The sequence below is a fragment of the Scatophagus argus genome, chromosome 16, assembly GCF_020382885.2.
Source record: "Scatophagus argus isolate fScaArg1 chromosome 16, fScaArg1.pri, whole genome shotgun sequence".
Lineage (NCBI taxonomy): Eukaryota > Metazoa > Chordata > Actinopteri > Scatophagidae > Scatophagus > Scatophagus argus.
The window spans coordinates 9,519,129-9,539,447 of record NC_058508.1 but is presented as its reverse complement, the minus strand read 5'-3'; the positions used below and the strand labels follow the sequence as shown (position 1 = coordinate 9,539,447).

Genomic DNA, 20,319 nt, shown 5'->3' with positions numbered 1-20,319 from the left:
CTCCAGTGCGGCTGCCTTCAGGTGCACCTCGTAACTTGCTTTAGTTATCAGGATTTCGAGCTCTATTATTTCAGGTTTGCGCTCGTTTAGTGCCAGTTTTAAGTGTTTAATCAAATATCGAACAGCAAATCTAGGATCAGGCAAGTAGATTTAAACTACAGCTTGACTTTCTGCATATTTTAAATTACAATGAAGAAGATGGAGCATCTATTTATCTAGACAGAAGTTGCACCTTTTGACTTGCAAACAGTAAAATATCACAACGATAGCCTCTGGTATTAAATAAACACATTTGAAGTAAATTACCAATCAGCGACGATTTAATCTTGTAGGTCCACTGCAGTGCTAAACCGACCTGCAAAAGTGCAGCCTAGTAAAGAGTTAAAACCTCGCACATCTCATGCAGTATTTCCAGCTGGACTTGAACGCAGCAGCAGCAGCATTGCCTCACTGAGCTGCGAGCGGGTCTGTCAACCTGCGTCTACAGGGCCCGGCTGCACATCATAGGCTGATGAGACCAACACGAGAAACGCGGTGAAATTCTCCAGCAGCTGTTTTATTGCAGATCTGCAGCTCTACACGTTTGGACAATCGGATGTGGTTTCTTTCTCGTCTGCAGATGGTTCACGAAGCAGGTGCGCTGTGGGGATTTTTAAGTAATTTGTCTCAAAGGGTTACAGTCGCGGGGAGGCTGCGCCGCTGTTGTTTGTTGTCACTTCCGGGCGAGCCTGTCGGTCAATTAGTAGCTCACGTCGCCGGTGAAGAAGAAGAAGTTCATCAGTGTAGATGCTTCGTGCAGGCAGGATGGAGGAGTTTGTCACGGAGGAAGAGGAACCGTGGTACGACCAGCGGGACTTGGAGCAAGGTGAGTTATCATGTCTCGTGTGTCAGGGTTGTGTGTGTGTGTGTGTGAGTGTGAGAGTGGGGGTATCACACGATGTAACAAAGCCCCATCCAGATTCACTGTACTCTGGGATGAAAGGAAGAAGGAGGGAAGAAGAGAGGAGGCTGCGTCCATTGTAAAACATTTCACAATTTCGTTTCATGCACGAGTGCGCGCACAAAGAAAAACCCACATCTCTGCATCAGAGTGTGTATCTGCCTGCCCTTCATCTCTGCTCTCCTCCTCTGCCAATTATTTTGATCTTGTCAGTGGTGTTTCCTAGAATAGTCCTGTTGTCTGACTGAATGAATGTTTCCTCTGTTTCATCTCCCTCCTGGCAGGCTTGAGTCTTACATCCCATCACTCCTATCGCTCTCCTTTCTTTAAATCTACCAAACACGCTGTATTCATTCTGCACAGTTATGGGGCTCTGGGACAGATGGATGTGAAAGCACTGATCAGCTATGGGGAGAGGGAGTGCCATTATTTAGGGTGTGTTTGTGAAGCAAAAATACAGAGCGTGGTTTGTCTGTAAAAAGCGGTAATAGCTCGGTGGGCAGTGATTGATTTTATGGCATCTCAGAACAGGCTCACAGTCATGCTTGTGGCCTTAAGTGGACATGAGAGGCAAAGGCAGAAAAACACTGTCTAATTGTTGTGTTTGTTGTTCCACATCTTGTGCAGCCTTTATCACTGACGTATGATGTGATGCGTGTGTGTGTCTGTGATCAGCCTTCCCAGTAATGACTTAAATGGATGCGCTTTCATCCACAGTGCATCTCGGAAGAGGGATGTGAGTGTGTTCTTGTGCAGCGCTGGCCTCAACATCACCCCACCCCTGATTACCTGCTGACCCAGAGAACTAAAGCAGCTTTGTGTCTCATCATTGCATTGTCCATAGTCTGAGAGAGGCAGGTGGATTCTGCTGTGTGTGTGTGTGTGTGTGTGTGTGTGTGTGTGTGTACAGTATTTGTGTGGCCATGCCATCTTTATCTCATCTAAGCATTATTCAGCATTGAGCTTGAAGTCATTAAGCCCCTTGCTGATCAGATTAGGGAACCCCAATCCAGACCTCCTTAGTCAGGAACAGAGATTCCAGGCTTTAGGGTCAGATTGGAGGCATAATGGTTATGCCCACTGCTCCAACCAAACCTCATCTTGCATGCACTCATAATCAGGCATGTTTTTGCCCCAAAAATGATACTGTTACGCAACTTCTTAACTGCCAGTTCTGAGATTTGGTGTTTATATTACGATGTGACAAACATATGATATGCGTGTTGGCAGATGGTGTGCTGATGTCATGTTCAGTGATGTAGCCTCATCTAATAGTCCTGTGACTGAGAGTGAGACTCACATATCAAAGAGCATCACAGAGATGCTCGTGCAGAGAGCAGAAAACATAAGAGTAAATGCACAAATATGGTGTATATACTGATGAGGCTGTGTGGATGGATAGTCATTGAAGTCTTTCTGCTCACGCTTATCAGTGTATCTTGGGCAGATGTGACAGCCTTTTGTGTTATTATGTGTCTGGTAATTGGTGTTCCCTTAACAAAGCCTCTCATGCCTGCTCTTGACTCTGAAATTACATAACTAACACTCGGCACGTGTCGGCTCTCGGTACTGTGACGGAGTTGGACCTGAGGGTGAAGGCTCGCTGTGCTCGCTCCTCGCACGCTCACACTCGGCTCATTATCACTGTGATTCAGACCAGTGTTATCAGTGCTGCTTTGTTAAGCCAGGAAATTACAGCCTGTCCCTGTTTCACTATGCAAAAGTTAGCAGCACAGGCCTGCGCAGTGTGAGCTAATGATGCTTTTAATGATCTCAGATTAAACAGAAGGATTCCTGCTGCATTTAGTTGTGTTGGATTGTGTATAGCAGTTTAAACATACAGATCAATCAGGTGTAAATCAATTTTAACTCTTATGTTTTACACCTACGATGATGCAGGTGTGTGCGTGCTCCTTGTTGCTCACGCCCTACACTGTGGTAATAAATCACCCTATTCATTTCCAATAATGGATGTCAATGGCTCCCTGTTTCTTCTCCTGTTTTTCCACCCCTTTAGCGCTGTGTTGTTATGCACTCCAAGTATGCTGAGCCAGTAGGATTCCTCTCCTCCTCATACTCAGTCCAGCTAGGTTTCTTGTCAGCACAGGAGATGAATAATGTATGCCTCAAGCTGTGTTGTGAAATAACAGTGACTGTGAGGGTGCCCTCCCCGGTGTGCAGATTGCTGGAGGTTTGTATCGATATGATATGATCTGTGCTAAAGCAGCCTGTACACAGTTGTGTTCCACAGCTGCAGCAAGTCCTTCTTGCCCAGTCTTTCCTGGTGATCTACACTATGCAGTGATGTCATGGGCTTGACGCTCTCACAACTTTCTGCTGTTAATGTCTGCTCTTGCTTCTTGGCTCCGGTCAGACCTGCACTTGGCAGCTGAGCTCGGCAAGACACTCCTGGAGCGCAACAAAGAGCTGGAGGACTCCCTGCAACAGATGTACATCAACAACGAGGAGCAAGTGCAAGAGATAGAGGTATGCTTGTTCTGCCTATCGTAACTCTGCCAAGTCATGTTCAAGTCAGTGATTTTATATACACCCTAGAGAAGAAAAAACGGTCACGAACTGGCTCCTCTTGGTATTGTACTAAGCTAATTATTGTAAAGCAAACAATCAGATGATGTGTCATAAGCTCCTTTTGATATAATTTCTTTATATAAAAAATGGAATTTCTATTGTTTCAAACTGTATTTAGTCGAGCTAGATGTATATAGTTTTGTTTTATAAATAATCTCTCCCCTGCAGTACCTGTCCAAGCAGTTGGAAATGTTGAGGGAAATGAATGAGCAGCACGCAAAGGTGTATGAACAGCTGGATGTGACTGCCAGAGAGCTGGAGATCACCAACGAGAAGCTGGTGCTGGAGAGCAAGGCCTCACAGCAGAAAATAGACAGGTGATCAACAGCTGGTGTCTGACCGTGTCTGACACTTTCACGATTATCATCTTCTGTTGATGTGGCAGAAGTCATATTCTGTGGAAAGACTGTAACAAGAATGACATCGCGCTTCACCCATGTTATCATCGCATCACAGTACAAAGGTTAATTGGTCATTTTGAAGCCAAAATAGACACTGGTATATTGATGTTTCTATGATGGATCCACATTTTTGCTGAAGTGACAACATGTGTTGTGTATTTGTGTGTACAGATAACCCATCCACCCGAGCAACTGCAAAAATTTCCACTTTTTTTCTCGTCAGCAATTTCATAATCACAATTAGGGATTAAGATTCTTTACAAATCGTATTGGAAGCCTAAAAGTAGTTTTCAAAGGCTCCCTCTGTTTTTTCTAAATCAGATCCTTAATGTTCTTTGCTTGGTAATGACTCAGTGTCCCTTTGAGAATGACATGCTGAGCAAAATGAAGTCACTTTAACAATGACATAACACACTGATCAAACAAATGTGTGTGTGTGCACAGGCTGATGGGCACCCTGCAGACCTTGCAGGGTCAGGTGGACACTCTGACAGCTCGGGTGGAGGAGCTGCGAACTCTGGAGGAGCTGAGAGTCCATAGAGAGAAGAAGGAGCGGCGCAAGACTGTCCACTCCTTCCCCTGCCTCAAAGAGCTCTGCACTGCACCAAGGTCACTTACTGTTACAGGTTTATTTTCTACTGTACCAAGCGCACTTTGTAAAGATCACTCCCAGGACACACCCACACTCTGCAGTCAGATTCTGTTGTCGTTTTATCTTGTTCACACAGATCAGTATATTGTTAATACTAGCTGTGTACAGTATAATACAGATGAGCTGATTGTTCTGCAGGATACGTGGGGGGTCGATTAAAGAGATTCTCATTTCAGACTGCATTGTCCTATAAAGCCAAACCTCAGCAATTACTTTTTCGACATCTTACTATTATACCATCAAAAACATATTTTGGGTGGGCAGAACTATAAAACAGAAGTAAAAACCTGTCTGCAGTGACTGTTGGTGAGATAAGCTTAGCTAAAGCTAATTTACCTACTTTTGTCTTTCCAGGAATTGAAAACTTTGATGCTCCAACATTTTAGTCATCGAGTTTGTGATAAAGCATAAGACAGTAGCTTAAACGGAGAGACCGGATAAACTAGTCCCGCTAAATGCTAACTGGTCTAGCTAAGCCGAGAAGCAGAAACAGTTGTCTCTGCAGTGTCAGACTCTAGTGGAATTCACATGATTTGATGTGGTTAATCGACCTTTAAGTCATAATGTATTTAATTAGAGATGAATCTTTTTAAACTAGCTCATTAGTTCAAATGGGCAAGAAAACTGAAGAAGAAACAAGATCGCATTTTGTTTGTAGACACTGAGTTTTCCCTGTGTCCTTTAGATTGTCTGTACATGAAGCACTAATATGGTCTTGGACAATAAATACTAATCAGCATAAAATGAAGGTTTTACAACTTCTCTGTTATACAATTTGGCTAAGAGCCTTTAAACTTCATACCCTTTTCTCAACTTCCCTGTTTCTGTAGTCACTGCTCTCTGCAGTCACTGACAGTAATCCCATGGCTTACTGTAGGTTTTATAATACATTTTAAAGAATATCCAAGCACACTGATTGAATGATTGTGGGGTTTAGCAATTAAAAAATCTGCCTAAAGTCTAGTTCATGTGATGCAACACTTATTTTTGTCAGGTATGAGGATGGTTTCCTGTTGGCCAACCCGGGCAGTGTGGATCTTGCTGAGAGACAGCCAGCGGAGGAGGAGAATGAGCGCCTGAGAGACATCGTCTCCTCCCTGCGCACGGCCATGGCCAACGAGCGGTCCATGAGGGAGAGCGCTGAGCGGGAGTGTGCCACCGTGCTGCAGGAGTTTGAGCGTCTGGAACAGCGTCTCCTAGGAGCAGAGGGCTGCCAGCTGCGGGTTCAGGAGCTAGAGGCTGAGCTCCAGGAGATGCAGCAGCTGAGGAAATCCAGGATGTGTCTGATTGGGGACATGGAGGATGGCCTGGAGACACTGCTCAACAACGGCCCTGAGACGGATACCCCAGAGGAGGGCACTGGGCTGGAGGAAGGAGAAGGAGAGGTCGGGGGCACAGGGCAGCAGGGAGTCCCAGTGAGGAAAAGCTGCAGCGACACGGCTCTGAATGCCATTTCAGCCCGTGATGCCTCAGGCAGGCGTCAGGGCAGTTATGCCCTTCATGCCAACGGTGTGCGCAAACGTGGCATGTCAATCCTGCGGGAGGTGGACGAGCAGTACCACGCCCTGCTGGAGAAGTATGAGGAGCTGCTGGGGAAGTGCCGGCGTCACGAGGAGAGTCTGTGCCATGCTGGGGTGCAGACCTCACGGCCTGTTTCCAGAGACCCCTCCATGAAGGAGTACAGCATGGTCTCGGGAGGGCCTTCGACATCTGGGGCCGTTGCCACTCCTCCCACACCACCCCAAACTCCCTCCACCCCGGAGGCCCTGGAAGGGATCAGCAGGCAGGTGGAGCAGGTGGACAAACGGCTCAGCCAGAACACGCCGGAGTACAAAGCCCTGTTTAAAGAGATCTTCTCCCGCTTGCAGAAGACCAAGAGTGACATGAGCTCCAGCAAGAGCAGGAAGAGGAATAAGTGAGCTGGAGCTCATTGTAACAGCTACTGATACTACAGGCTATGAAAACAGTGACTACGTAAGATTTATCTTAATGTACCTCAGTGTTTTGAAGACATTTTGTCTTGCATCTGACAGCTGGTGACCTAATGGGTGGATGCCTGTAATCAAGAGGTTGGGTGATTAATGATGCATATTGCGAGCAGTGGACACCTCAGTTTGCTCTCTAGAAAGGAAGCTACACTGATTCAATTTGAAACTGACAAAGGTTAGATTTCAATATGTGGATGGGAAATTGGTGATGTGGATGAAATGGCTTTTTACTTTGAGTGACCGTAACTGAAAAATAATCAGAATGGAAAATTTATTTATGGAGAACAGTAATTAAACCAAATAATATAAAAAGAGAAAAATAAACAGCATTAGAAGCTTGTATCGGTCTAATAAACACTGAATCAGTCTTTAAAAGCAGACAGAAATCAAACCAGCTTTGTCAAATTAGCATTATCTAAGTTATTCCTGCAGTAGGCCCTTCAAGAAAAAGTCTTCTGTTCACTAAAATAAGAAATGCACTGACCATTATTTTTTTTGTCACATGCTCAGCGAGGCAACATTTCACATCATACAACAGGTTGAATATGAAGTACTGAGTGTTAAAAAAAAAATTAGATCATATGTGTTTGGTTGAATAAAACAATGGAAAACATGCAGGCCCAGTCTGAACACTTTAATGTGAACACAGGAGATCAGTAAACTGTAGGTAATACAAGTAGCACACATTGAGTCAAACCCAACCCACTGAGAGAAACATCAGTCCATGACAGCAGATTTATGGAGTGTATTTAAAAAAACAAAAAAAAAACAACAAATCACTTTAATATGGCAAGTGTGTTCTCAATTGATGTCTCCTTGTGGGCTGATGTCTCCGTACTGGTTTAAAAGTCAATTACAGACAGTGTTTCACCTCACTGGTGTTGAGCTCAGAGTGCTGCTGACTCAGTGGGAGCAGCATGTGGTTGTATGAGGCTGGAGGCACAGTCAGTGTTGGTAATCTTTAAACTGGAAAATATGGCCTCAGGGACTAGAGAGGACACTGGGTAACAAAAAGCCATTAGTACAACTCAGACTTGTATTTACAGTTGTTGTAAATGATCTAAAAAAACAAGTTCATTTAACTGATATTTGGAGAACTACTGCAATGAAAAAGGTGTTTGTAAATAGAGCTACGCTCCACACCAACACATAATGGTTTCTACCTTCTACCTGAAATAAAGGTGTTAAAAATTTGCAGTCCTGATGCCCCATTCATGTATTACAAGTACTGTTGAAACAGGCTCACGTGCTGGTCTGGTAAATATAATATGAAGGCAAATGGCTCAACTGGGTTGTCTTTTTCTTCCCAGGGGTTCTCGTTAAGGCCACGTGGCTGCTGAACAAACTGCCAAAATACCCTGATCAGAAGAGGAACAGCTACACCTAAAGTAAGGAGTCACAAGGAGGCCATCCCCTCCCCCGTTCTCTCAGCAGACTTTGTACAGTGCTAAATCATTTGAAAAAGAGGTAGCCTGAATTCCAAATAATTTACCAAGACCCTGGTACAAATAATCTGCTCAAAGGCTTTAGGAGGGCTGTGTCAAAGACTTGTGTCCAGCAATGATTGCTCAGTGGCCACGTACATACAGCACTACTACTTCCTGTACAATGCATTCAAAGGCAGATCGCGGTAATCATACAAAAGAATCTGAAAAATAGAGAAGAGTCAAAGGGGGGAAGAAAAGAATAAGGAAAGGGGGCAGCAGGAATCATCACTTTTATCAGATTTTTTTTTTAACTTGTTTCTATTTTATAAACAAACGAAAAATCTGGATTGTGCGCACTGTTTGCTTTCTCCGTATTAAAGGATTTAATACTAACAAAAGAGCAGGTGCAAACAAATGAAATGATTAAGATGGGAGGAATGGTGATGCAATTGGAATTTAGAATTGAAAAAAAAAAAATAGGAAACTAAGAGCTGGTGTCAATGGACGGAGAGAGCAAAAGCTTAAATCCACACGTAATCCAGAGATGGATCCAGACGGGAATCAGAGAAGGAAAAAGAAAGAGGGGCAAAATAGAGGAAGATGTTGGTGATGGGTGGCCAAGAGGAATCAATCTTTCCAATCCTTCTTGATAGTGAGATTCCATTCCCAGGAGAGATGATCGTGTTTGTCGTCATCAGTGAACTTGGACTTGATGGTGTAGGTGCCGCGGGCAAACATCCCTTTGGGTGACTCCTCCACGGTGGTCAGGAACTCGTATTCCTCGTTTGGCCTGGGCCCGTAGCTGCCGACCATGTAATCTGATTTGTCCACTGTACATTATAGAGAGAGAGAGAGAGAGAGAGAGAGAGAGAGAGAAAATGAGTTGTAAGAAGCTTCTTGGGAATTTTATACACATCCTAATTTGTGGATTCAGCAAAAGTGCATAGGAAATTACTAAGGGGAATTTCACCATACAGTGTACATTAAACAGTCCTCACAACATACAGTATGACCTGCAGCTTTCCAACAGGAAGGCAGGTTCATTTGGAACCTTTTAAAATGGGAGTGTTTTAAAGGAATCGTTCAACAGGTTTTTGGAAAAGATGCTAATTGGTCAGATGACCATTTGTACTGTAATTATGTAACTCTAGTCAGCAGCTCTATAGCGTAACTTAGCATAGTACTGGAGAGAGCTGGAAACAGCCAGTCTGGTTTTGTCCAAAGGTAATGTTTTCACACTTTTTTCTGTCTGCATTTAACAAATGACACCTAATAGTGAAGCCACATTTTCAAAACTGTAAAAGGAATTCCAAAGGAGAAAATGTGTATACATGCTGCGTGAAAAAAACAACTTCACACAGACTTCGGATGTGTGAAGAGTTTTTACCGTGTGACTTCAGTTTTGTTCAATGCAATGCTATCAGCTGAAGAAAACATTCATTAGTGAGATTTAGAAGTGCTGTACCCCCTCCACCCTTCTCACCTCATTAACTCAGAAAGACAGCAAACAATCATTTTTCATAAAATGTCAAAGTATTGTTTGAAGTCAGAGTCCACCTAATCCACCTAAGGATTTGCAGAGATTAAATGAAATTACTGTCTTACCCTTTACTCCTTTCCTGAATGTCTGCTGACAGTACTTCAGGCCTGACACAATCTCCTTATTGACCTGCAAAAAAGCAAACATCATATATCCTGTTCCAGTACATCCAGTGACACTTCACCACAGCTGCATTAACATCCAAATGCCTTCGACAGCTTGAGACAACAAACAGAGAGAAACCCCGGGACCAAAGGCCAGATTCTCTAACCTTGAAGGTGATCTTTATTCTGTATTCAACTCCCTCCTTCAGCATCATCGGGTTCTTCTTGAAGTTCTCTAAGTCTCCTGGCAGGGAAAGCAACACAGCGTAAAAACAAAAGTCTAGCTACATAAATTTATTTTGAAATAACATGCAAACATTCATACCCAGTCTAAAACATGGTTAACAAACAAGCAGAAACTTTACCCTAAGTATTTTAAGTATTTTGATTTTCAATAGCCTGTAGGAACGATACTGACCACCAGGAGGCAGAGTACCTCAAGTGAGCCCTGCTCTGTTGTAGCTCAGTGTGACCACCAAGGGAGAGCAGGAGTGCCATCAGGAAATGGCTCATTAACCCACTTACACAGGAGTCATGTCATTATTAATTAGCTGACTAACGACTCAGCAGGTCATTCAGTCTATGTTTGCACACAAGGATGGGAGCGATTATTGTTCATAATTGTTACTATGAGCTAATTCTTTCAGTGTGTCTGTTGTAAGGAAAGACAGCTGCTTGAATGTGGGCTCTTGTGCTTTCAAATGTAGACTAGAAATGATCTATTTTCACAAAAAAAAACAAAAAAAAACCTAAACCAAAACTTGCATTGAGTTTTAAACTTCCATGTTTGTTCTACTCACCTGTCAGGTCGAGTGCCAGCTGTTGTGGCGCTGAGTCACAGACTAAGGTCATTCGCAACACCTGGACGTTAGGGCAGGTGGGATCTAAGACAGAGAGAAAGGAAACAGCATCCACACCGATGAGATGAAATCGTTCATGTACAGCACCTGAGAGAAATGCTGAAATATTTTTTTCTGATTTATCAATCAATATTTCAAGAAGTGTTGTTGATCTTCTCTTCAACACAACAGCAAATATTGCTTAATGCCTGAATTTTGCGATTTTGAAAACAAAAGTAAGAACCTCAATATTCTAAACATTTGTATACTTAATGGCATTTTCTCGTCCTTTTTGGACCTGGTCTAACTTCTTGGTGCTGACTCAGTCATTTAAAACATTTAATATAGACAAACTAACTTAAAATCAGACATCTGTTCAAGTAAAGAGTAGACCTCTTAAGTATCTAAACTGTTTTCATAACAAATAGCTGAGGTTTGAGTCCCTGTACTATTGGTAGTGCAAACACACAACTACAGCTGTTGGCACTAATGTTATGAATAAACACACAAACACATTAGACCTTTGAAGACATAACAGAGACAAACGTAAGGCAAACGTAGAGGAAAGATTTTTAAAAAAAAATAAAAAATAAAAAAATAAATAAATAAATAAATAATAATAATAATTTGCCACCGTTTTGACACCAGATGCATGAAATCGAAATGTGTAAGTGTGTGCTTAGTTAATGGCTAAAATTACACGTGCTATGGAAGAGTTAATTAGCAAGCATCGCTAACCTGCAGCCACAGCAGTCTTGCCCAGCAGGGCCTCCTTGTACTTGCGCAGGCTCTCATCATCTTTGTCCAGCTCCTGGATCTCCTGTAAGCTCTTCTGGGCGGGAGGTTTGTAGTTGACTTGGCCTTCGGCGTCTTCGTTGACTACTGCAATCGCTGCCAGCTGCTCTGGTGTGGGCTCCTGCTCAGCCATTGTGTACTAATCACAGCGAGACAGTGACAGCAGAGAGGACTGGTTAGTACACAACAACACTTGTCTTCTCACCTCAGTGAACTCTGACCTGTGGGTTCTCGCAATATACAGCAGCAGTTTGTGTAGACAGAAACACCATGAATAAAACCCTCTCTGTTAGCTGTCTATTTATCCTGATATTCTCCATGTGATTTGCTGAAGTTTGGAGCATAACAGAATTTGCTTTTGTAACCTGGTCAAAAATAAAACTGTTAAAATTACACAAAGTATGTTCTAGGCTGCTTTCATGCATGCTTGTCGGAGGTTCGGCAGTTTCTGTATTTAGCTGTGAACTTTTGGGGCCCCTCCCCACTCAATTCTTCTTCTGTGGTACCTCCCGATAAATTGTATTCGCCCTCCCCTGCGCCGCTCTCCCTTTGGTGCAATTATCCTGTGGCAGAGGTGAGTGTCACATGTTCAATCCCAGTGCGTCCTATAGTTTCTTTTTGTTTTTGTGTTAATTTTTGTTCTTATCATGAACTGTAAATCAGTTTCTATCTCATCCTACAAAGATTGTAACATATCTGTGCTTATGGTGGCTGCTAAGCTAAAAACCTCCACTGAACTGAGCTAACTTCTGTTTCTCCACATACGGTATATTTGCATAGGAACTGGAGCAGGCAGCTGACTTTATGTCACACTTTCATTATTGTTTATCACCTGAATAAACTGAGACCAACCCCCAAATGTTCACAATGTGTCACAACTTCTTCCTCAATACAACACAATTCACAACAAGCTCCGTGTGGATTCTCCTGGGTCACTGTGTCATTATTTCTGACAGAAGATGAGGCTGTTTTATTGTGTCTGCGTACCTCAGACATAAGCACATACGCGAGCACACAAATGTACGCACTAGCAAAGAAGAGAGCCAGGACATGTAACCGTCCAACCTTCTCAGTGTCTGACATACAGCAGGGGCCGTTGGTCTGAAAACCGATGATTATCTCAGCTCCAGGGTTTCTCCTTCACTTGTCTCTCCTCTGCCACACACTGCTGCCACACAGCAGAAAAACAGCCAATAATAACGCTAATAACTGTGGCTAGCTACACCCAGCTGCAGCGACACACCCTGAGCAGGGAACAGCACACCAACATGCCGAGTTCATATTCATTTTCTGAAAGCAAAACTCAATCGTTGCTCATAAAATGCTGTGGAGCTCGAAAATAACAAAAAAAAAGAAAGTTATCTATTAATAACATCTGGTGCACACATGCTGGGCATAGCTAAGTAGATCAACACCTGCACAAGCCAAGAGCAGCTGGATGATGGTACGCTCGTAACGCTGTTCTGTGTGGTCTATTCTGCTTTCGTTCTGCCTGCAGTCCTCAGAGAGCACGAACACATCAGCCTAATGGTGTTTGAGCTCTTTTAATAACGGTTGACTTAACCAAACTACAACATGCTTTCCTGATGCGGGGAAAAAAAGTCATTAATAGCTGGTTAGGAGAACTGATACTTCTAAGTAATCAAATAGGAAATGCAGCAGATTTAGCTGTGGGGTCAGGTCACATTTTGTTTATTCATAATTCAATCTGGCTTTTTGTTTTTTTTGCCAATGACAAAACATTCCTCAACAGGTCAACTGTCAACTATGTGCTCAAACTTCTCCTCCCCGAATGTTTTCGACATTTGAATGTTGAAAGAACCCAACTTCCTGTATCTGGCGAATTCAACCAAGCATGAACCTAATGTGTCAAACTGCAGAAGAGGATTTATTACTCTGAAGAAGAAAATTGTATTCTGTTCTGCTGCAGGACTATAACAGAATACCAGACCATGAATGTCAATGTTGTTATCAAATCTGAAAGACCTTAAAGTCAAAGAGGAGGATGTAACATAGATTCATAAACTGCTTCTCCATTAAGTTTAATAACACTGGACCTTGTTCTCGAGTTAGGTTACATAACCCACTTATGTGTGTCAGCTCAGTTTCATTTACCGTTGCAAATCAGTGTTGGCATGGGAGTTAAAGGCCGTCATAACTCAACACAGGCAAGCTAACAAATCGGACAAATGCAAACACAAAAGAAAACCACAAGATGATGACCTGATGACATACTGAACACAGTTGGATACTCTCAGCAAAAATAATGTGTGAACACAAGACATACAATCTGACGAACCACAACAAATCAAACGTGTGCAAACACAAAACTCCACGTTGCAACACAAAAAACTGGTTTGTCTCTCTGCCCCTCCATCTAACCCTCGTCTCTGTTCTGTTGTGTCCGCCATATACAGCTGGGTGTTAGCCAAACAGGAACTGAGAATACAGCACCGATTTTCCAAATGGGGCCTCTGTGTGTCCATAAAAGCACAAATTCCTTGCCTGCCAATAGCATGCTTTTGGCTGCTCAGCTGTGAGTGAGTGTTTCGGGTCGGAGAGAGCAACTGAGAGACTTCTTGTTGCATGCACAGAGTGACACAGGAAAACAACACCAGATAACACAGCAATGCAGCCATATCATTCTTTAAGTATCAAAGAACAGACTGTTTTTCTCACTTCCTCTAGTTGGTTCTTGCTGTGCAAGTCGTCTCCTGCCGTAAGCTGCATGATACACAGCTATAGTTACCGGAGGCTTCCGCGACACTGAAAGTCTACGCAAGACATGCATTTGGGATTTAGGGGGAACTCCACTGATTTTACATACGGCAAAGTCTGTATACAGGTCTTAGGGATTACTACAGCATATGTTTAAAAACTTGAATAAATCCGTTAGTGGCTCCAAAGGGAGCTGCAAAGCCTGATAAATGGCCGCAGGTGATGTCACTTGACTTAGCGTCAGTTGGGGATGAAGGCTACAAGTAAGAAAAGGAAAAAAAAAATCTGGGGTGGGTGTGAAGTTAAACAGTTACCAGACCTCTTCAGGCTGCGCCTCAGCTCTGCTTTGAGGTTAGCAGCGCAGAGCAACATAAGCTGCAACTAACACCTGAACTGCTGGCAGTCAAGTTGCATTGTGGTCAATGTAGGTGCCATATTTTGACAAGGAAGGAGGAAGATGATATTTCTTTCTCAGCAGTGATTGTTATGTTTTTTTCTTTTGTTTTTTTTAACCTGCACATTGTAAGACAAACAGTGTTACAGGAGTGGACTTCTCTTTTGAGTGCTAGGACTGAAGATCACACCTCAATACTTCCTTCCTAACCATGTGATATGTGTCCTTAATAAATACTATCAAAAAAAAAAAAGGTCAGGGATTCAAACATTCAAACTTGAACTCTTCTCCAACATATTGTACATTATCTCTCAATAGTTGGTTATTTTGCCTGCATAAGGGCCAAGATAAGGACCAACTCCTCTCCGTAGTGCAAGTGCGGTGTGTTGGAGCAGAGTTGGGAAGCAGATTTCATTTTGTTTTTAATTTCACCTGTATTTGGGATGCACTTGCGCAGCTGATAAAGTGACAAAATACAGCATTCGAGAATTTTCTCTTAGTAAAATATCAAAAAAGTATATTTTTAGTATAAAATCTAATTTGTATGCATCATAACTATTACAAAAAAAAATTCAAAAGATGTCCAGTCCCGTAGAGGTCAAAGTGGCTAACAGTGACGATGACTAACCTGGATTGGGTGTGAGAAATCTAAACCCAAAAAAAAAATACCATTATATAATTTAACAGCAACCACAATCCATAGTCAAAATGGTCTTTTTTTCCTCAGTTTTTAAATGTCCTGTAGACTATAACCAGACTTGAAACAGCTTTTCTGTTTTCTCAGTATGCACCATTCAAACAATACTGCATTAAAGAGAGGTCTTTTTTGGCACAAGCAATTTATCCACAAAACTGCCTGCAATAACCCATGTTGCATTATTTACAACACATCATCCACTGAAGAGCCACTTTAAGTAATTTATCCAATCAGCGCAGCCATCTAGCTTGCCATCGCTCTGTTGGTTTGTTCACATAGCACAGATCTGCTAGTCAATGAGATTATGTTAAGTTTGGAAACAGAAGTAAGAGGACTGAAAATTAGATTGTGGAAGCCTTCGAGTTAGATCGCTGTGTAAACCTGTCAGATCAGCAACATAATAACCAAAATAAATGCAGAAACTATACAAAACTACGGGGGATTTCATGAAGCGGTTATGAGCGGAACGTCAGCAGTAAGTGCGCTTTTTAAAGTGTAGCTACAGGACATCATTGCTCATTTCACCCAGTGCTGCTTCCCTGCAGCCTGTCACGGTAAACAACATCACATTTAACAAGAAAAGCATTAACAAACTGAAAAGAAATTATTTCTAATTGAGTTTTACAATGTCTGCATTTTGCACACACCCACGACACTCTGAGACGCCATCTTAGCCAAGTATGAAATTGTTGGTTCAGCAAATTAAAGAGCAAAATGGATTAGTCTTAACAATATTCACCACCCTCATAATGATGCACATTCTTTCTGGCTAACCCTGCTCAAACAATACAGGCTGTGGCTAACTGGATACATACTAAGCTGACAGGAAAAGGCCCCGTCATTGTTCAGCTTGCTGGGAGACAACACACAGGCCACGAGATCATGCGAACGCTCGCTGGACATGCCGCTGAACCTCTTCACCTCTGTGTCCTAACCTGCACCTGCACAGCCCTCCACATGCAGCTCTCTGCTACAGGAGGATAAGCTGTTTGCTTTACAGGGCTAAGCAGCACAGTTTTTACAAACATACTGAGCTTGGCATCAGCTGAGGCTTCAGATTAGTCCCGTTCCTTAGCAACACTGCTGAACAGTAAGATTATACAAAGTGAGATTACAGCTAATGAGGCATTGAGGGACAGGAGAGGAAAGTGTTTGGAGGTGTCACTGGTGACACATCAAGAGGATTCTCTTGACAAAAGTCATTAAGATCATTGAAATGCTGCTGAAGATAATTGATCAGCAAGCTCACAGAGGACCAGGGAATCCCTGAGGAATAACACTGGCTTTATGAAGTGGAGGGGTGTGTGTATGTCCTGTGTTTTCCAAATCTTTAAGACAGCATTACACAATATTTTGACTTCAGACTTTTCCAGTAGACTAGAATACTGACTAACAATAAATCATTATTTGACTAACTGGTCATCATTAGCTGACTGGTTGTTGATTACTGGTTATTGTGTTTTGAGAAGTCAGTTATTAGTCATCAGACACTTGAGGAAACTGATTCATTCCTAGCATCTGGTTATTATTAGAAATATCCATTTGAACTCTTCGGCATGACTGCAATCACTGATGGACAACAGTACTAGAGTAACAAATTCACTTGTAGTAAACTAATAATTTCTCCTACCAAGCTTAAGCTTAAATAAATAAATACAATAAAATACAATAAAACAGTGACTGATTACTTACTTAACGTTCTGGTTTGTAAATATTTTCTGAAAGCACTGACAATCATGTCACATTTAATATGAACGCAGCTGGTCACAAAGACTGTAATATTTAATTTTGCCAATACTTCCTGATCAGAATTAAAGTAAAGCTGAAGAACACAAAATCAAAAATCTTCATGTGGGACTACCCTTTCACGGAGTCCTATGAGCCCTGTCTGGTGCCAACTGTCGTAAAATAGGCGTTACAGGTCGGGATTGACACACAGAATCTTTTCAGGAACAAAAATGTGGCAAAGGGAGAGCAACGAGTAGCCTTGCTTATGTAACACATTTATTACCTGGAAACCTTGAAAACAACCCTGCACACTACAAAGTATACAACTTCCACTCTCGCAAAGGATGAACAATCCTATCACATCAAGCAAACTGTGGCTACTGGCATCACAGAAACACACAAATTAGCCATGTTTTCCCACGATACTGCAGCAGTCATGTGGCTGTCAGAACAAAACTAAATCTAACAGGTGCTTCATGGTTGATCATAGCCGTTGCAGTTATTGTAGTTTGTTTTTTTATTGACCCAAACATACAAAAGATTTGACTCCAAACAATATACAAAAATTCACATATACAATCATCCTAGTAGAAATATTAGTGCAGTGTACCTTTACTGATAATATGAGGAGTGAGAGTTTTGCAGCTGATGAGTAATACTCATAATTGTGGTTACTTGGAAGGTGGCACGCACACACACAAAAACAGGACATGACTGCTGCTCCACTAAGAGTGAGAACTGGCAACCCTTGTGGGGTGACATTCAGCTCTTGGCTTCACCTCCCTATTGAAGATGTTGCCCACAGACTTATGGCTGCTTTAATCTCTTTTGGTGCTTTGCATTTATTCCCTTCATACACATGATTTCTCTACATTTCAGTATATCCTTATCATGCTGCTTTAATAAAAGCTTATCACGTAAAAGGTGTAACACTCAGTCAATTTTCTTCACAGAATATTTCAGATCAAAATTTTGGTCACACCGACATCAGGTTATTGCAGATAAATGATTCTGCAACAGTTAATGCTAATGCAAGCAGGGCTTTTGAAATTAGCACATCCTCTAGCAACGCGTCAACGCAAATGCATCAATGCATATGCAGTTTTGCGCAACTTACATACAAAGCATTTCTCTTTTGTGCAGAGCAGCATTAGCAGCCATTTAAAAACGATTTTTAGTATCTCCTTAGTGTTGATTTAGCATTTCAGTGACAATAGCACATCTGCTGCAAATAGTAGAGCCATGACGCCTGTGATTAAAATTAGGTTATTGACTGAACCAAATAAAAAACGAATACAGTGCAGTACAGTGTTGGGATACCACAGCCTTATACTTGATGAAATAGTGACTAAGTAGACTGCAACCAGACCTTTTTTGTCTGTCAAGAATTTACTGCAAACTTCCTTTTTCAGGCGAGCTTGATGATTCACATCCTTTAGAGCGCTAAACCACATGCTGCAAAACTGAAGCACAGCTCATCTTCTTAACGTTCTACCTGTGAGGCTTACCCAATCAAATCACTTTTTGAAAATGCCATAGTGATATAAATGAAAAAGGAAGCTTTCTATGACAATATGTTATTATGTAGATAAAATCATGCTGGATCCCATTAAGTTAAAGAAGCGGTTCTACATATAACAGAGCTGTGAGGAAGTGTTACACCATTAGCTCTTAAAAAACTGATGCAATATAGAGGAACATAACTTCAACTGAAACAGAGAAGAGCTAAGAATAAAACAGAAATGCAATAAGATGAAAATTAGAGATGGAGCAGGCTAGAAATCTTGTTATGAGCTTGTGTTCTTAATTAAGTGAAAAGAGTTTGGTCCAAGAGCCTCTTAAGAACCAAGACAACGTTTGCAGGAAGTCCATCACAGAATTTGTTCTATCTGTAGACAAGACTAATCTGACTGCAAAGAAAATGAGCAACAGAGAGGTGGCTGTGAGAGAAGAAGAAACAAAACATGACTCTATCCCAGGAAGAGCCAGAACAAATAGGAAGCTTTAAAAATAGCTAGTGAGAAATCCCTGTGTGTAGCAGCAGGAAGCTGTGAGTGAATGGGAAAGCCAAGGTGCCAGCTGAGGGGTCAGGGCTTATTCCTTGCTCTTGAGAAGTTTCCGCAACATGCCCAGATTCAGTTTGCCTCCCTGGGAAACAGCGTGTCAGTGAAGTTGATGGACTCTTCACAATGCAGAATTACAGCTGAACAGTGGATTCCTTCAAAGCTCCGACAAGTGGTATGAATATGTTTCATGCAAATCCAACTAATAGTCTTTATATACACACCTTCACTTGCATCTGAATATGAGCTCACATGTGCAACATCTTTACAGCTCAGGGCAGGCCTGCCGTTGTAACCCTTGCACGCCTGCTTGCTGCATGTTTGAAGCTTTTCAATACAGACTTCAAGGAAATGCCTACAATTCAAATGCTACATATGAAAAGGCAATTGTGTATCTTCTGAAAGTTCTGTAAGTCGTATGAGAGAAAGAAGTCCTCCAAACCATTTGAAAACACAGGAAGGAAGGGGAGGATTCCTGGTTTGGGTAAAAATCACTTATCGGCCATTCAGCTAAGTACACAGCAACTGTCACACAAAAGTCAAGAAAAGTGAGGGTGACTTCAAGCACTTCTGATCTCAGCAGATGTGCTCTATGTGCACTTGTCCGTGAAAACCTTGAAAAAAAAAAGAATCAAGATGGTGGCTGACTTAAGGTGTGAGCGCTCCTGGCCAATTCAAATTAGTTCCAGGAAGTATCAGAAAATGTTCCTCTTCACAACATGACAGTCGGATCACACACATTTTCAAGCATACTAAATTACCCACCTCGCACTTTGCGCCATTTGTCAATGCATCCACACATTGTGTGTATCATTGTGAGCAATTTAATCAAATAGATGACAATATCGTTACCGATGGGACTTGCTGTTCAGTTCAGACCGAACACCCGGAAATGAAAAACTAGTATTTGCCTCTTAACTCGCTGCCGCCGGATAAGTTTATATTGACTTAGCAGTAAATTGACAGGTCGAGAGATACATCCACTAATACTACAACATGATTAGTGAAACTACAAAGGCACGGTCGTAACTGCAGGAAGTTGCTCTTTGGTAAACAAATTTCCACCTTTCATAAATTCACGTTCATGGGGTAAGTTGAAAATACTTCCAAGTTAAGTATCGAAAAACTTACTAACTAGGCTACAGCAGTTCGGATATGCATATTTACCGTCTAAAACGAGTTATGAGAGGAGTTTATCAACTAATTAATCAACCCTTACCGTTATACCGCTGGAAGGCTGGGGCAGTCTCCTGTGAATGGTGATGAGAGAGAATGAAGTGAAGCTGCAGAGAGGAAAATCTGAGCCAACGGACAGACGGAGCAGACAACGTCCGGTTTACTGCCTCCAAAATAAAAGCAGGTTTGTACGGGGATGGCCACGCAGTGAAAGATCTGGAAAACAAAACGTACAAAGTCAACAAGTAAGTCAATCAATTTTATAAAT

At 42.1% G+C, this 20,319-nt stretch overlaps 2 protein-coding genes across 2 annotated transcripts; one reads left to right on the top strand and one right to left on the bottom strand.

The window, feature by feature from the left end:
- The first annotated feature begins 6 nt into the window (after positions 1-6).
- Positions 7-7,345, top strand: cdr2l (cerebellar degeneration-related protein 2-like). Its single transcript, XM_046416367.1, has 5 exons — positions 7-865; positions 3,315-3,427; positions 3,698-3,846; positions 4,375-4,539; positions 5,577-7,345. The coding sequence occupies exons 1-5, from the start codon at positions 787-789 to the stop codon at positions 6,499-6,501; spliced, it is 1,431 nt and encodes a 476-aa protein (XP_046272323.1). The 5' UTR covers positions 7-786; the 3' UTR covers positions 6,502-7,345.
- arhgdia (Rho GDP dissociation inhibitor (GDI) alpha) lies at positions 7,190-20,251 on the bottom strand. The gene is made up of 6 exons (XM_046416370.1): positions 20,095-20,251; positions 11,219-11,414; positions 10,442-10,525; positions 9,809-9,885; positions 9,603-9,666; positions 7,190-8,827 (listed from the first exon to the last, which is right to left on the bottom strand). The coding sequence occupies exons 2-6, from the start codon at positions 11,406-11,408 to the stop codon at positions 8,625-8,627; spliced, it is 618 nt and encodes a 205-aa protein (XP_046272326.1). The 5' UTR covers positions 11,409-11,414; positions 20,095-20,251; the 3' UTR covers positions 7,190-8,624.
- Positions 20,252-20,319: the final 68 nt, after the last annotated feature.

Coding starts and splice junctions, on each gene's coding strand:
- arhgdia (XM_046416370.1), bottom strand. CDS start 11,408: ATGGCTGAGCAGGAGCCCACACCAGAGCAGCTGGCAGCGATTGCAGTA. Junction 9,667..9,808: donor GAATAAAGATCACCTTCAAG/GTTAGAGAATCT, acceptor GCTTTTTTGCAG/GTCAATAAGGAGATTGTGTC. Junction 8,828..9,602: donor ATTCAGGAAAGGAGTAAAGG/GTAAGACAGTAA, acceptor TATAATGTACAG/TGGACAAATCAGATTACATG.
- cdr2l (XM_046416367.1), top strand. CDS start 787: ATGCTTCGTGCAGGCAGGATGGAGGAGTTTGTCACGGAGGAAGAGGAA. Junction 3,428..3,697: donor AGCAAGTGCAAGAGATAGAG/GTATGCTTGTTC, acceptor TCTCCCCTGCAG/TACCTGTCCAAGCAGTTGGA. Junction 4,540..5,576: donor GAGCTCTGCACTGCACCAAG/GTCACTTACTGT, acceptor TATTTTTGTCAG/GTATGAGGATGGTTTCCTGT.